This window comes from Manacus vitellinus, unplaced genomic scaffold (genome assembly GCF_001715985.3).
Source record: "Manacus vitellinus isolate BGI_N305 unplaced genomic scaffold, ASM171598v3 scaffold_0_pilon, whole genome shotgun sequence".
Lineage (NCBI taxonomy): Eukaryota > Metazoa > Chordata > Aves > Passeriformes > Pipridae > Manacus > Manacus vitellinus.
Window position 1 is genome coordinate 50479439 of NW_021938789.1, and position 16623 is coordinate 50496061.

Consider the following 16623-nt stretch of genomic DNA (forward strand, 5'->3'; position numbering starts at 1 on the left):
AAACACATTTTTCAGGAGTGAGGTACACAATTCACAGGTATAAAATTCTGTCTGAATGGATTATATTATATCACTAGAATTCCTTGCAACAAACAACACACAAAGGAAAGAATCAAAATTCAACAATCCATTTTAAGGGAATTCAGGGGCCAAAACAGGCTCCAAATCCAGACATTTTAGAAAGCATCATATCAGATCACTGTCTCTGGTGGAAATCTCCCATTTCCAACAATTTCCGATCAAACCAAAAATTATTCCAAGAGCCAAGTGCTGTAAAAAAACCTGCTTACCTACAGAAAATCTCAGTGCACAACTGAAGAGCCGTCAAATGAACACAAAACTCTTCGACTCAGTGCTGTCAACAGTAGCGTGTTTGAGCCTAACATGATTTGCTTGTATGGGAGATCATCTGCCTGCCTTTTGAGACATGCACTGCTGACGAGCATCAACGAGAGCACGGTAACCTTGCTCATTGACTCATGGTTCTCAAAGTGAATCCCATGGTCTGAGTAGCCAAACCCCTGGCTGTGGTACCAGTCCTCATAAACGTTTGTTATTTGCCAGATTCAACTTGCCAGATTAAACTGGCCCTTTCAAACGCCCTCCCCCTCTAATTAGGAGGACTGATGAAAAGAACTAACTGAAAAAACTATCATAAAAAGAATGAAAAGAATTAACATTTCCCAGAAGAAGATGGTATAGATGTAACCAGGACGTTCTAGCACGGCAAATATTTTAGCACGCGTGCCACTCGGAAATCCACATCACAAGACAAGGAAAGGTTAATATTCTGTTAGGTAAATATATCATTCATAATCTAGTGTTAAAATCACTGCGTACCGGCAACAGGAAACTCTATCAGACACTAAGAAGTTATCTACTATTATAAATGGTGTTAACTGGATAATTTTTCATCCAGGTTTATAACTGAGGAAGAATAACACAAATACTACCCCCTGTAGTTGCAGCAGAATAAAACATGTTTTCTCACAAAGTAACAAAATACCGATAATATACCAGTAGTGTTATATCAGAGATGGCTTCCTACCTGTAGTGCTAACAAACTGTCTTCCCAGATTTACAGTAGAGTTGCTCCCCACCAGGGTTTTAACCCCCCCAAACAAGGCCATATACTAAAAAAATGTATAAAAGGCATTTCATAAAGGATCCTACGCCAACCTGATCCCTCAAATTTGTACCTATTTGTGAATATACACAAGCCCTCCACTAGACAACTGCTGTCGAACTTCAACACACCCAGACGACTCCTCTAGAAAAACATGGTTGTCGTGTCCTGCCAGGTGATGATGACACATTTCACTTATGTCATGGAGCACTTCTATAAACAGGCTCCATACGACACAATGTGACAGAAGACACAACATCCAGCAAAGGATGCAAGCAGACAACTGCAGTGGCAGACCAAGGCTTTCCAGGCGCTAAGCTGCTTGTGGCAGAGGGTTCCCATAGGAAGTGCCACCCCACATCATGCACCTTTTTAACATCTCTGGATGGGTAAAATGAAGGTCTGTTATGCCTCTCAATCAAAGCATTGCAGACCAATCTCTTTTACACGGGCGTATGGCTTAGGAAATCACTGAACCTGAAATTTGATCTCTCATATGATTTATTTGCCATCTTCTCCCATTACACAAATATAAATATAACAGGCATTTTTCTGTAGCCCTGAAATTATTCAGAATTAATACCAGATGACAAAATGGACTATGTACCAGGAGGGGAAAAGTTACAGTAAAAGCTCCTTCCCATTAATGGGGCCATTCATTCATATGCCCACTATTCCACAGGGGAGCTGGACATAAATTATGTATTTGACATCTAGTTATAGATGATTATATCTGACATAATGAAGTTATAATGGAAGGAGTTTGCACATTGTTTAGTTATTAAGTGCCCATTTCTTGTCCCTGCACCAGGTGCAATGGTGATAGGCCGTACAAATCATCCAGAAGAAATGCCAAAATGGGCTCCCTTACTGATAAAGCACCACACATGTTTATTAATTTAACAGCTTGTCTTATGTCTCCCCCATCTGCTCATTTAAAACAGTTATTTGCCCTATAAATATTTCAAAAAGGGAAGTGTAGCCAAAAATTAGTCTGGCAGAAAAGGGGAAAAAAAGAAAAGTTCGAGAAGGGTCTCATGCTGTATGCAGCACTGCGCTCTTTTTTCCACATTGAACTGGTTCAACGGCTTTTTTTCAAGCTGGTAATAGGACATTCACTTTAGATTAGTGATGCTTGAGGGTGCACCACCATAGCTGACTCTACTTTCCAGCTGTTGCCACTGTCAGGTGGGTGAAAACTTTCTCCACTGATGCCGAGTGGCAAAACTCAGTACAGCGGAAAATGAAACCCACTGTCAAAAGAATCTCCTGGGTGCATGTCTTTGTCCATTTTGAGCTTATCAGGTCATATGGTAGCTTCAAACAGCCTACAAAGAATAACATTTCAAGGCATCTTTAAATCACTGTTCATGTTGATCTCCATAGCAAAACTCCTTTACAAGGCAGCAGCTAGCTGGTGAAAAAAGCTACTTAAAAAGTGCCTTTTCTTTCTTTTTTTCAGTTGGCTAGGAATAATGAAAAAGGTGTTAAATATCACTCAGACTGTTCCTCCCCTTCCCCCCCTCCCCTCCCCAATTCTTAAATATTTTCAAGTGTAAATACTTTGAACAGTTTCCACCAGCATACAGGATTTAGCACTCCTTGAGAGACTTCGTTAGCTCCAGCTTTCTGCTAGAGCAAAGGCTGTTATCTTATAAATAAACAGCAATGCCCCGAGGTGCTCCTCTGCAGTGAAAACACACATTCCAAAGAAATAAGAGCAACAGTTCAACACCACAGTAAAAACAAAAACTGCGAAAGGCACGCAATTAACTCTTTCTGACTGAGAATACCTACAGGACATAAAGTGGGACCTCGCTGATAGTAACAAGCAAACAGGAGGACTATGAGTTGGCTGCAAGATTTCCAGGAGCTCTGGTTACTCTGGTCATGATACTGGTTATCACCACCCATAATGCCTAATGAGGAATTAATAAATGCAGAGCATGGCCCATGTTCAAAGCAGCTGCCTGCTTCAGGGAATCAGTGTAGTCCAGAAGGGTGGACATTTTGGAACATATCTGAGTCACAATGAGAGATTTTCAGAGAGCTCTGGATAAAACTGAGAATAGCATTGCATCCTCACATTAGAGCTCACCCACACCTCCACCAGCTTCACGACTCAAACAAACTCCACACCTGGCAATACATTCCTGTATCTGCATCTACCACACCACCCAAAACCCCAACCTGCCGCAACGCTGAGCCGTTTGAAGACTCATCACAAAAAAATACAGAACTCAAATAAGAAGTAGACAAACAGTAAAGGAACCCAGCAAACAAATCTGTATGGACCTCTTCAAAGCAAGGTAGCTTCAAATTCACTGTATATGTGAAGCTTGTAGTCATTGCAAAACCTTTACACTGACCATGTAGGTATCGTGAACAGTCATCTCCCATCCAACTGGTATCCCATTCAATACCAGTTACCTGCATGCCTCTTATACCCTCCTTGCCAGAAAAGTCACATGAGATGACAGCATGTTGCTGGCTTGCTGCAATGAGCATGTACACCCCATGTTGGAGTGAGTGAGATCCTCTGGTGGGCTCAGGGCAGCCAAAAAGAAGCGTTGAGATGTTATCCTTGAAGAAAAGGCTGAGCAAAAGCAAAGAAGAAAACCCTGCATGTGACCAAGGAAGAGTAGGACACTATATAGCATCCCAGAATTGCATTTTTCCCAGGGAAAAACGGAAAAGGGTCCTGACCACAGGAGACCACAAATAGCATCCAGTGCATGATCCTTTTTACTTAAAGGTATTGAATTAGTCTCTCCCCTGGACTCTTCCACATGAAGGACATCAGGAAAATAATATTGCCTTAAGGAGCTGGAAACACAAAGCTGTAACTAACTCTAAAGGGAAGGAACAGGGTGAGTAAAAGCTGGATCTCAGAGAGCAGCAGAGGGGCAGTGTAAAGGACTCTTGAGCTGAAAAATGCCTTCCCCAGCCCGGAAATAAGGATGATCCTGTCCAACATGAACTTGGAGCAGAAACTCCTGTGCAGCACCTCTCTCATAGCACTGAATCTGGGGAGGGAGAGGCAGGCAAGCTAGTGTCTCAGGGCCTGTCGAGCACGGGATACGTGACCCTGTGTGTCAGCTTGAATTAAGGCAAGGAGTGCCACTGGGCCTCGCTGCCCAGCACTCCCCTTTCTCTGGACCTGGGAAGGAGGACTGGGGCTGTGCAATAAGCCCAGCTGTCAGATCTCCTATATCATCTGCAAAGCCATCGACCCTCTCTGGGACCTCTGGGAGGGGAAAAAAAAAAGATCCAGAACGCATACTTACAAAAACCTACTCTATTTTTGGTAATAAGATTTAACAGTGCTGCTAATGTTCAGGAATGATTCTCCCTCAGACACTGTAAATGCAAAGGGGGAGAAAAATAGCAGAATGGATCCAGTTTTGAAGAAAGAAAGCACAAAGGAACATGTCACTAAGATGGAGAATCAAGGGCCAGCAAAACCTCTCTGCCTCCCTGACATGCTGTCTAAGGAGTAGGGCCAGATTCTGTGTTTATGGAAGATGAACCTAATAACTGAGGTTTACAGGAAAATCTCCCACAGTGCCTTAAATGGGGCCAAAATAACCTCCCTGGCTAGTGAAATCTACACAGAAGGGGTAGAACTTTCTGTGCCTCCTTCATTTGTTATTTATTTTGGGAACTGGGGACCAATACACAGTTTTGCTTATCAGTTAATATTTTGGAAATGTACTGTCTTCGAGCACATCAATCTCCAAGATAGCAATTTTAAAGGACACCTTTGCAAAACATCACCTCAACATGGGAGGAGAGTTTCTCAGTCTGTCCAGCTTTAAACGCCAGGCATACCTTTCATGTTTAATATGATTCCACATATATGCTAAAATCTGTTTCTATACAGCTTTATAAATAGTTTTAGTTTGCATACTCTGTGAGTTTAATTCACTTCTTTACTGTTTTTTTAAGTACCTGGTAGAATTTGAGTACAAATGCTAAATTTAATTTATTACTATATATGATAATTCCATAAAATCCCTTCCTAAGCCAGAGTATCAGTGTCACTCTCATCTATGAAACTCCTTGCTATTGTCAGTAACCAGTGATCCATTCTGAAACACAGGCTTAATCTTCAGTCTGTGAGATCACAACCTAAGGTCTCAGCTATACCTGGAATTATTCTGTACACAGAAGGTGTAAACACTTGCATAAAAATCACGTAATCACATCCAGATTCCTGGACTGCAAGGAGGTGTAAAAATAATGGCTAACAGTGCTTCATATATGGAACTAATTCTAAAACAGCCTCAAATTAAAAAGGGAGTGGGGAATAAGAAGTATCTTCATGAAAAATGCTGATTCAGAGCTTCATTTCTATTAAGTGATGTACAGTGTCATCACTGTGTGGTTGTACAGAGCAGTGGCTCAGAGCAATTACCCAGTAATGCACGGTGACACTGATGTGCCAGTAAACTACTGGAGTTCATACTCTATTCACTGCTAGCATCAGGACTCTGAAAGGTAGGTAGAAACTCCTTGCATGCATAAACAATGTGTGTAAATGTCACCAGTGATAAAATTTTTAAAAAGGAGAAGGAAGATGCAGTTACAAATAAATCTGTCAGCTGAGAATTGTAACTGTGTAGACCCACAGGAGCACTAAAGCTGTATTTTTTTTGATAATACAGGATGGAAAGATGCTTCTATATCGCTACCCAGGCTCTATTTCCATTAATTACAATTAAAACTGTATGGTGGCTTCTTCTATTTGCCACTCTGAGTGCAACATTGACCTGCTCCTGGTGTTCAGCTTACTGTGAGGGGGAATGCAGAGGGGAAATGAAGAGCATCAAAGGAGCAGACAAAAGCATTAGTAGTTTATGCCGGTTGTCATAATGCTGCTCTGTTTTTAGAGTTCCAGCTACAGGAATTGTGAAGGAACAACAAGACCTTCAGGACAGGTATTTTTAACTTCTTTGTTTAAAACAGCTCCTGTGGTTATGGGATGAAGCTTGGAACATGACCTCAGAATGTCCTAAGGTGTCAGAAAATGCAGCCAAACAAACAAAAAAAATGTAGGCCTAACATACTCAGAAAAAGTATTAAAATATAAAATATTATTACAATACTCGAATGGATTTTGGATTCTGAGCCTAGAAATGAGGCAGCAGGTAAATAAGTAAAGCTACATGTCCCACATGCCAGGGCCAGAGAAAAGCCTTGCTCTTCCCCCAGGAAACAGTACCAACTACCACATTTTTAACAGCCCCTAGTCACCAGCTAATAGATTGATGCCTCCAGAGGCATCCCTTCCTCCCTGGCCCTCTCCTATTAAGTGACACAAGGGTATTCAAGCCCTTTTACCAATGCACAGCAGCAGTAATATGAGTCCTTCCACACTAAGCAGCTCCTTCTTTAAGATTTGTCAACCAGGGGAGTGGACGTTAACTACCTGGTGAAAGTAGTTAACGTAGCAGTTTGTGTTGGAAAAGCTCCATTTTACTTTCTCTGCAAGCACTGCAACTGTTCTGCCTGACCCACTTTGCCCCGCTCCTGGTGGCACTGCCATTTATCTTGCTGAGGTAGCTATGCCCTCATGAACACCAGATCACTGAAGGTTTTTGTTAGTCGTTAGCTCTTTTCTCTTGGAGAAGGCAAGGCACAGCTTTTTGTCTGCTGCTGTTCCAGCATCCTTGAGTCTTCCATAGGCTGCTCCAGACCCCAAGGCAAGGATTTACACTGACCTATTCTAAGTAAGCTCTGATTCATCAAATCAATGACAAGCTAGAGCCAGAAGGTCCTGGAAAGTCATAACTGTCTCTGCCTTACTGGAGTGCTCTGCTATAAAAGCAAGGTAGTAAATTTTACCATAGAACTGGAGGTTTTCAAGTGACTTAGAAGCTGATGATCTCAGATGCATGTGTCAAATCTCAGGGTAGTTCACTCAAAGCTGTATAGAGGTTGGGGACTGTCAGGAGATTACACTCAACCAGCCTGACTCACGGCAAGACCAGACTGGGAGAGAAGACTGCGAATCTGGCATCCTCACATCCAAGTTCCACCACCACGGGGTTTCACCTTGCAGAGATGCAAGAGGAACTGCTATGGAATGATAATGCTGAGGTTGCTGTGCAGTAAGACTCAACTCCTTAGTTTTTGTTATTGCATCATCTAAGCAAACACACATTCACACATACAAAGGGAAAAAACTCAGTAAACATTTAAGTTCAAGTTCATTTAAGATCAAGTTACAGAACCTAGCTATGTGGATGCTGGTGGAAAAGCTCAGTCAAAACTGAAGGAGACTTTCATGCCAAGAGCACTAACACTATGCTTTTCTTTAGCCCACAAGGCCATTGGGCCATTTGGAGGAACAGGGTTTGCAGTTGTAGCTGCAATTCACCAACAGAAAGGTTTTTCTGTCTCCCAGATTATTAGAGATGGATAACAAAGTGAGATTGAGAAGACAGCTTTCTTCATATTCCATAATGCAAGTGTGTCTATCCAGATTAATCTTGCATTAACACGTTGTATTTTTCAATTAAGAGCAGTTAGAGAAACAAGTGTGGACACAGACACACACCAATAGCCTTACAGTGTTGTGGCAGAATGATGACAATCACTACAAAGGTCAACTTGGTACCCTTTCTGCCACTGTAGCACCCTTTGGAGAGTGGGAGAAAGGAAAAAAAAACAAACCTAAGCTACAGTGCATCTCTATGCTATCACGTTTTGGCTGTCCTTTTCCTCCCTTTCTCTTCTTCTGCAACATTCCCTGTGTTTGATATTCATATACACTTACGGAGCTGACCAAGAAATCCCTTCATATTCCTGTTTGATTTTAGCTTTGCTATTATCTATTCCAAGAACAAGCTGGTAATTTTGATATCCTACATGAATATTGACAACCTAACTATAAGGAGCAAAAGGAGGTGTAAGAAGTCTGCACCAGCACATATGCTTGCTCTGGGGATAAACTCTCTTCCCCAGGCCACAAAGGCAAACACCGAGGGCTCAGCACAGCACAGCCAGGGGATGATCCTCCAAATGAGGCAGAGAAATCAAGGGCTTACATTCATATTGCTTTACTTGTGCCATTCAAGAGAGGCACCTACCTTAGCAGGGCTATTCTGGACTTACTCCATACATACTGGTTACTAGCGTCACTCCCAAGGGCAATGAGCTCCCCTAAAATTTGAGTCATTCTCTACAGTCATCCTCTACTGAATCTAGAAAAAACCTCAAGCAACAGCGATGAGGACTGAATCCAGGCTGGGACCACTGCACAACCCCTTCTGTACCCTTTACTCATCCAAGGGGCAGCTGAAATCTCCCCTTCTGCATTCTGCCATCAGCTCCCTGTGCCTTTGTACTGCCATTAGGAGGGAGAGGTGCAGGACAGAGGGCAGGATCTAAGGTATGCTGTCCCTGCAAGAGTAAACTAGTGGGGAGAGCAAAATAGCTTGTGAAGTGATGGTATGTTCAAAGCTATGTAATGGGACATATGGGACATGGCCGCCTGTCATACATCTCTCTTGTAGGAATTAATTTGCCCCTGAGAGTGTCCTTGGATGGAGGGTGATAACTTTACAATGGAGGTTCTATGAACAAGTGAGTGACATGTACCCACGCCTATGGCTGGTTCACAATGCCATGAATGGAGGCTGTCTCACTGACTCACCCTTGGATGGCGGTCTCTCCAGATCCGAATCGAGGTGGATCGGTGGGGCAATGTAGGAAACCTGCCCATGGTGAGCCTGCCCTGTGGACAAATAAGTGGTTTAGTTCCACTGTTTCCTACAGAGATCTATCAGGGCTACAATCAAATGCACAGCATTTTTATGGTACTGGCTTAAAAACAGGTTTTGAAGCATTTTGTTCTATTGTGCATTTTTCCCAAGGAACTTCCATGTTGTGCAGACATCTGATGAAAAGTTGAAAACGCTCCCATCTCTTCTGCTTTTTCCTTGCAGACATGGGTACTCTGCTGAACTTTAGTTATACCTGCTTTACCACTACCACATACGTGTTGCACCATGTTCTCTTGAAAGGCCATATGCTACAGAAGACCACTGATTTCACACAAGCCCATTCAATCTGTTCATCTTACTCCAAGAGAGAAGCAAGCATTTCTATGTCACAGCAATTTTTGAAGGAAGCATGGGATGCAGCACAATTCCACCAGTTTGTCCCACCTGCAGAAGATGCAAACATCATTTTTTGGAACTCAGCATTGCTTTCACCTCAGTGGAACCTTTTTGGTTCCCTACACCACCATGCGGTTTCAGAGTTGCTCAGACCCAATTCTTCTCCAGCAATTTGAAGGTAACTATATCAAGAAACTTCTATTTATAATAAAACCATTTTGTTATAATTCATCTATTTACTGTAACAATTTACAGGGTTGTTAATCTCTTTTTCTAAACATGGAAAGTTAATGACACATAGATTATGATAACAGTTAGGGTAACCTTCCCGTTTCAAGTAATATTCGCTCTGCAATAAAAGCAGTTGATTCCTCTTATGAGACACATTCCAAATAATTAATACAGCTCCCTGTTGACACTTGCTGTTGTTGCTCCAAGCAATTTCCAAGCTAGCATCACAGGCAGTGGAGCAGCGATACAGTCTTCATGCTTCTTTGTAATGACATCCATGAATACCACAAGCACGGTATGCTGGTGCACATAATATGTGGAAAACATCTCTTCAGGGAGATAAAATATTAATGGGAAAGGGGAGAGGAAAAACAAAAAAAAGAAGTGTGTCTGAATGGGCAAATTATATTTACTGCTTTACACTGAGGGTGACTCAGATAATTTGCATTATTAGCCATTACAGCAACTGGACGTAATTCAGGTTTAAAATCTACTGACACATCATAAATTCTGTATTTGCTTTTAAGTGCTTTAACATGGGAAATCTGCTTCAGGCAAACCCATAGCTAATAACGAGTTACTCTGCTTTCCTCTTCTCGTTTACATGTTAAAAATCCATTTGGTGTCATTAGTGTGCACAAGTCATCATTTAATAGCTGCTTGGTTCTGCAGTAGAAACAGGCAGACGATCTGCTCTCACTCCAAGCTGCTCAATGTGCAGGATAGTGCCCTTATAACCGTAGAAGAGTCTCAGCATTTGCTGCATCAAAGATACCACAGAAATGTTAAAGAGCTGAGGTTGGCAGGGAACTCTGGAAATCACCTAATCCATTCCAAGGGCTACAAGAGCCCATAGCAAGTGTCCAATCTCATTTTTAGTATCTCTAAGGATGGAGACTCCACAGTCTCTCTGCTCAATCTGTACCAGTGCTTGGCCACCCTCACATCAAAAAAAAAAAAAAAAGAAAAGCTTTTCCACTATCTGCCTCTAAGAAGCATGGTTCCATCTTCTTTATTTCCCCTCATCACATATTTATACTTGCCAGTAAGATCACCTGGATGATCTGGTTCAGGACAGTCACAGTTCTCTCAGCCTCTCCCCACACAGAGATGCTTCAATCCCTTAATCATCATTGTGGCCCTTTGCTGGACTGGCTGCAGTAAGTTCCTGTTTCTCTTGCACTGGGTAGCCCGGCACAGTACCCAACATTCTGATATGTCTCACCAGAACTGAGTAGAGGGGCAGGATCACCTCCCTTGATCTGCTGGTAATGCTCTGTCTAGTGCAACCCAGGAGCCTGGTGGTCTTTTCTGCCCTATGGACACACTGTTAAACATGTGGGTTTTGGTTTGGTTTGTTTTTGGTTGGTTTGTTTGTTTGTTTTTTTTTTACTTCTTTTGTGGTTTTTTTTTAATCACTTGGTCTTCCTGGGACCGAGTAATCTCAAAACCAAAAAAGAATGATTCTGTAAGCTTAAAGTAAAGAAAGAGTAAAGAAGATACATGTACAGTATATAAAAGACTACAAGAGTTTGCTTAGACATTCACTACAAATCAGTAATAACCATGGAAGCTTATTAATGTTTTATAAAAGCTTTTACCTTATAAGGAGGAAGTATCAAATGCTCTCTAGTGATAAATGAAACAAGTTACAGAAAGCTTTTATCTACTTGCTGTTGATGCAAAACACAGTTACTTCCAAAAAAAAAAAGAAAACCAAACTTGACTTCAGTTAGACTGTACACTTCCAACAATGCTAATAAATCAAATTTTGGGTTTTAATATTCCCTCTATAATAAAGCAATGCGAACAATTGTTGTGATTTATATTCTGGGCCCGAATGCCAGCTCAGGTGTTCTTCAGACTCATAAGAGTCTTCCCATTTGAGGAACAAAGGCTCTCCACTGCTGAGTCCCTAGCGATACATTCAGAATCAGGATACCTTACAAATCTTCTTATTAATCAACAGAATCACATTTTTGCTTTGGTTTTGCTATTATTAGCAGTGGTGACCTCAGAGAATTGAGGGAAGGGAGGCAAGGGGAGGTGTTTGAATCAAGGCTTGGCAATGGGACTGGTACACAAGAACACAGTACTCCTGGTTTTAACAGTATTACAAGTTCTGCCACTGATTCTATTAAAAACCAATATTTTACCTAATGGACCTATGAAGATTTTGAGACTGATAATACTGATGCAGCTCAAGTTGATAACAAAGACTGACAGAACAAGTTTTGCCAAGTGAGGCCAACTCCCAGTCCCTTTTGAGTGAGTTTTGCACTTTCAGATGCCTACTGCAAGCCCTGGCTCTAGGAATGAATGACTCCTATCTCCCCCTCTTTAGTTCCAGCTGCTGCAGAAAAGCACTTGAAAAGGGGGATGTGAGACCGTTAACAGAAAAAAAAAAAAAAAAAAAGAAGGCAGAAACACTCAACATCAGTCTCTCCAATCCTTCAGCTGTTTTTAGTGCGCACTGGGTCTGAGCTGACAAAGGTGCAGGACCAAGAGGTGGGACCTGGCCTCCCTTACCATCTCTCCAGCTGCCATAGTTTCATATCTACACACACACACCTATAAACCCATTAGCCTATTTGTTTGACTGCTCTTCGATCTGAAGAGCTGCCCATATGCTGACCAATGTTGGCCTGGTACCTGTGCTTATTGGAGTGGAAATGCCTGGTGTCAGTTCCTTTTTGAATTTTGAGGATTCTCCAAAGAAAACTGCACCTTGTCTTTTAGTTAGGAAAAATAAAAGCAGACTTCTGATAAAATACCAGAGGTCAAGATGTCTCTGTTGCTGATGGGAAGTTCACCATGCCTCATATTATAACAGCTTGCATGGCCTTCTCCAGATCCCACCCTGCCTATAACCATCTGCTGTTTCCGCAGCCGGCTCCCAGGTAAGAAAGTAAACAGCAATCAAACATAATCATCAAAGTAACATTTGATGAAGTTGCCAATTTTTTATGTACTAGCTAAGGTTGTGCTCCATTTCCCTTACTCCTCTTGTTGGAAACATCCAGGCACTGACATGGCCAATGGCCATGGCTCCCTGTCAGTGGCAGGTGCTGGGCAGGGGGAGCAACAGGCAACAAGGGGTAATACTGGAAGACAACTGTGGATCAGTCCTGGTCTGCTTTTCTTGTATCATAATACAAGGATTCAGGTTTGGCCAACACTGCCTAAATATCAAAACCATCTCAGGTGAGACAGGGCAAACAGTAAGTGTGACACAAGTAGCCACAAACAGCCTGTCTTCATAGCAGCCATGTGCATGTGCTGTGACAACATCAAAAAAACCCATATTTGGTAGTAACAGTTCTGGGAGCAAAATATGGATATGACCTTGAAAATCCATCTGGTGACATGGCCTCCCTCGGGTAGAGGGAACAAGAAAGGTGTTTCTGAATTAGAAAAAGTACTTGACTGGCCATTATTTTCAGGTCTGACACATGAGAGATACAATACATTTTAAAAAGTCCATAAGTTGGAAGAACAAAGATAATGTTTTGTGAAGACTGAAAGAAATATAATAGCTTGGCCTAAGGGATTTTTCTTCTTACTATTTTTTTTTTAAAGGGATCTGGATGCTCACAGACAGAAAGTAAACATCCACATATCTTCAAAAATCTGCCCCTAAGTGATTTAGTCATCTACAGATGCAATGATATAAAACTACAGAAAAAAATCTGCGAATGCATGGACTAACCAAGAAAAGTTGCAACAAAGCAACCTGTGTATCTATTAAAACCATTTCACCCTGATCCTTTTTAGAAACATACCCACTGTTTGTAGCATCTAACAGGGTAGGCCTCCTTCCTGATCCTATGCCAAGTTTCCAGTGCCTGTGACATTTGATTTTTCTAGAGCGCAACTCCTGTTGTCATGTATGCACATGGGAAACCTTTCTGCCCAGCCCTTGGTCATTTTTTACCTGAGATTTTCCTGTGCACTGTCAAAGAGAAAACCTGAATAGAAAACTGAATGATTCAAACTCCCAAAAGCAAAGAAAAAGAACACCGACATTTACTCGACTAAAAATAAGACTTTTAAAAACATACGATGAGAGACGTCCTAAACATCTGATTACTTGTCTCCTAAAGCTGGCAATGCTATGAAGATAACTAAAATCACCAGAACGGATGGTTCTCACTTTTCCCTACTGCTCCTTTGCTCAGTGCCTATGGTACCGTGGTGGGTATGGACAGTTGTGCACCTAAACTGCAGTTCTGCCCCATGCCTGACCCAGTTCCAGCAGCAGCAACGAGTAGCCATCGGGAGATACATTTTTTTAAACAAACATGCTTCAAACTCTTTGTTCTCAAGGGGTGAGAGTCCCCTTTCTTTGCTGTCCTTATCCAGAGGCGATCACTGCAACACATTTTTTTGCTGTCATGTCGGATTACTGAGATTTCTACCCATTTTCCAGCCTCTTTTATCATGCTTTGTCTTCCACAGGTTCACCAGTTCTCAAGATCCTTCTTAGACAATCTAGCTAGCATTTCATGCAGAGGATTTAATTTAATTTCATGCTGGTATCTCTGATGACCCATGTTCCCAGGTACTGCCTCTCCTACAACCTTTGTTGTCTGCACCTCCGAATGCAGACACCTCCATGGATTTAATCCCTCGCATGTTAGTCCACTTGCTTAATGAGTTAATACCCATAAAAGTAAACATCAATTCCTCAGACTTTGATTTCAGTTCTTCACATAATTCCCCCTTTTCTAATAAGAATGGGGTAGGTACACACTAGATATGCTAAATACATATTCTAAGGAAAAGTCTTGAAAAACATACTGACAATTTTACTAGTATCTTTACAGATAAAGTATTCTTTGCATGCTGTGGCCCTTTTTTCCATGTAACTGAAAATATTAATTTTTAAAAGCAGTCCAGTTTGTCTGTGATACAACATTATTTTTGGCCACATTTCTGTAATTCTCTAAATGTTAACAGGATCTTTTCAAAAATTTATTTATTATCTAACAGAAGACTATTTCACTTAGTTGGATTGCAATTTCTAGGATCATCTCTCTCATAGTCTTTAATTTCCAAAATCAGTACATTTTTTTCTTGACCTTTTTTCTCCTCTCATGAGTCTTTTTGAATCCCATAGTATGTAGGCACACGTAAAAACATATGGAAAGAGAAATTAAAAAACTGGTAGGTTTCCAAACATGCTCCTTTGACATGCCATTAAACAAATTTCATTCAGGCCTATTACTCGACATATATTCAGACTTCTCCCAGCAGCCTTTTTTTCTGCCTTCCATCAATGACTATCTTTACAAAACATCATTTCCTCACTGCCCACCCTCTTCCATTTTGCATTAAGAGCTTTCTTTTTAAATAAAGCTTCTATAAAGCCATTCTCTACCTCAGATGTGTCAGAGTTAGGGCTGATTCTGTCCACCGCTTCATTTACTCATGGCCTTTTATGGAGTATCTCTTTCATCTGTACATCTCCCTTTCATCTTTCAATGGTCTTTTAACTCCTTAGGGTAGCAGCAACCCACCCACTCCCGCTTCTTCCCTCCCTCCCAGGGTCATTTCCCTGTCCTTCCCTCGAAGCTGTGGATGCTTCTGAATACAAGAAAACCCTCTTTTCCAACAGGAACTCTCTGACTACATTATCTCTGCTCTCTTGCCATTTTGCCTCCCGTATTTCATAATGGTAAGCATGGCAAGCTTAAAGCAACTGCAGCAGGAAAAGCAGGGTACATGCAAGTGTGGCTGCCACACGGGGACAGCTCATGGTCACGTCTGCCTGCTGAAAATGAAGGCTACCAACACCGGCAGCCTCAATGGGTGCTGACAGAGAGCCTTCCATCCACACCGAGGAGAGGGCTCCTGTGCAAAGACACCACAACAAGCAAATGTTTCCTCTCCCATACTGTTCTTGACAGAAGTTATAATATTGTAACATTTTATGTTGTTTACTTACACATTTCTTATGAAGCTGTCTGAAAAAGCACATAATAGTAGCTTTTTCAAATGCCAGCATTATGTCCTCATGTTTAGGGGATGAAGGACTGTGCTTTTTTCTGGAAAAAGCCCTGCTTTGGTGCATGCATTTTGTTTCTCCACCTTTCAAAGAGAGGGGTCAACAGGAAAACTCAAAAGGAACCAATTTGCAGAAGAGAAGCAAGAGGTGTGTTCTCACCTGCCTGTCCCAAGTTTGTGGCTGAGTTCCCCAGTACTGACCAAAGAAAACTTCATCCTCAGTCAAGAGGGCTGCCACATACACAGAAAACCTCGGAGTCAAGGAACAAAGCTCAATAAAGGATGCAGGGAAAGGGGCGAACTGGGGAGATGTTTGGCTAATACCCTGTCACACTCGCATCTCATGTTTTGGATTAAATGCAAATCCAAAAGCAGTGCCTGGCAGTGTGCTTGCGCGAACAGAAAGTGTGATCAAATGGACTAGACTTTTCTGAGGAAGTACCACTTCTGTTTTTAGTTTGTCACAACAAACAACAGCCCTAACCATAAGAAGGAGGAAATCAAACCTTTTTGATAACCAAACTGTCCCTCTTGTGACAGCCATTACCTGGGATGACTAGGTTAGGTTTGAGCTATGGGCTAAAATGAGGACAAAAATAATGCCAAAGGAATGGATTAAAAACTGTCTGAGTATTACAGCAGCTGAAGCAATTGCAGGCTTTTCACAGTGGCAGATGAGTATTTTCCAAGGAGCATTTAGGACTCCTGTCCCAGCTAAAGTCAGGGGTGAATAAGCTTCTTTAAGGCACACCAAGATTCCTCATTTTGATGAGGAAACATTGTAATTTGTGTTTGGTGTTTAGATGGACCTCATCCTTTTGTTAAGGACTTAAAACATTAAATTTAGAAGCACTTTGGCTCCCGTGATGCTCTGCATCCTCCAATGCACATCCCAGAATCTCTCCTGTGGTATGAGAGTTTGGTGTAAGGGCCGGGAAGGAAGAAGAACTAAAATACACAGGAAATATTTCATCCACGCCATTATAATTAAACAGTGTTAAAGACCTCTTATCTTACCCACAAACGGCAACACATAAAAGAAGGTTGTATCCAAATTTGGCTTTCCCCAGTGCCCAAGGCAGGGAGCTGACCTCCAGGGCTGCACATTTTTTGAACTTTTCTCCCCAGCACCTT

The 16623-nt window shown here is 41.8% G+C and overlaps 1 protein-coding gene across 20 annotated transcripts in view; it reads right to left on the reverse strand.

The window, feature by feature from the left end:
* The window catches only part of ADGRL3 (adhesion G protein-coupled receptor L3), a 513962-nt gene that overhangs the window by 141172 nt on the left and 356167 nt on the right, over positions 1–16623 (reverse strand). For 19 of the 20 annotated variants that reach the window (XM_018073156.2, XM_018073129.3, XM_029960802.1 and 16 more), the window contains one exon: positions 8787–8867. The exons of the other annotated variant lie outside the window; for it this stretch is intronic. In XM_018073156.2, coding sequence (XP_017928645.1) covers positions 8787–8867 — 81 coding nt within the window. The remainder of the gene's footprint in view (positions 1–8786; positions 8868–16623) is intronic. 20 annotated transcript variants of the gene reach the window in all.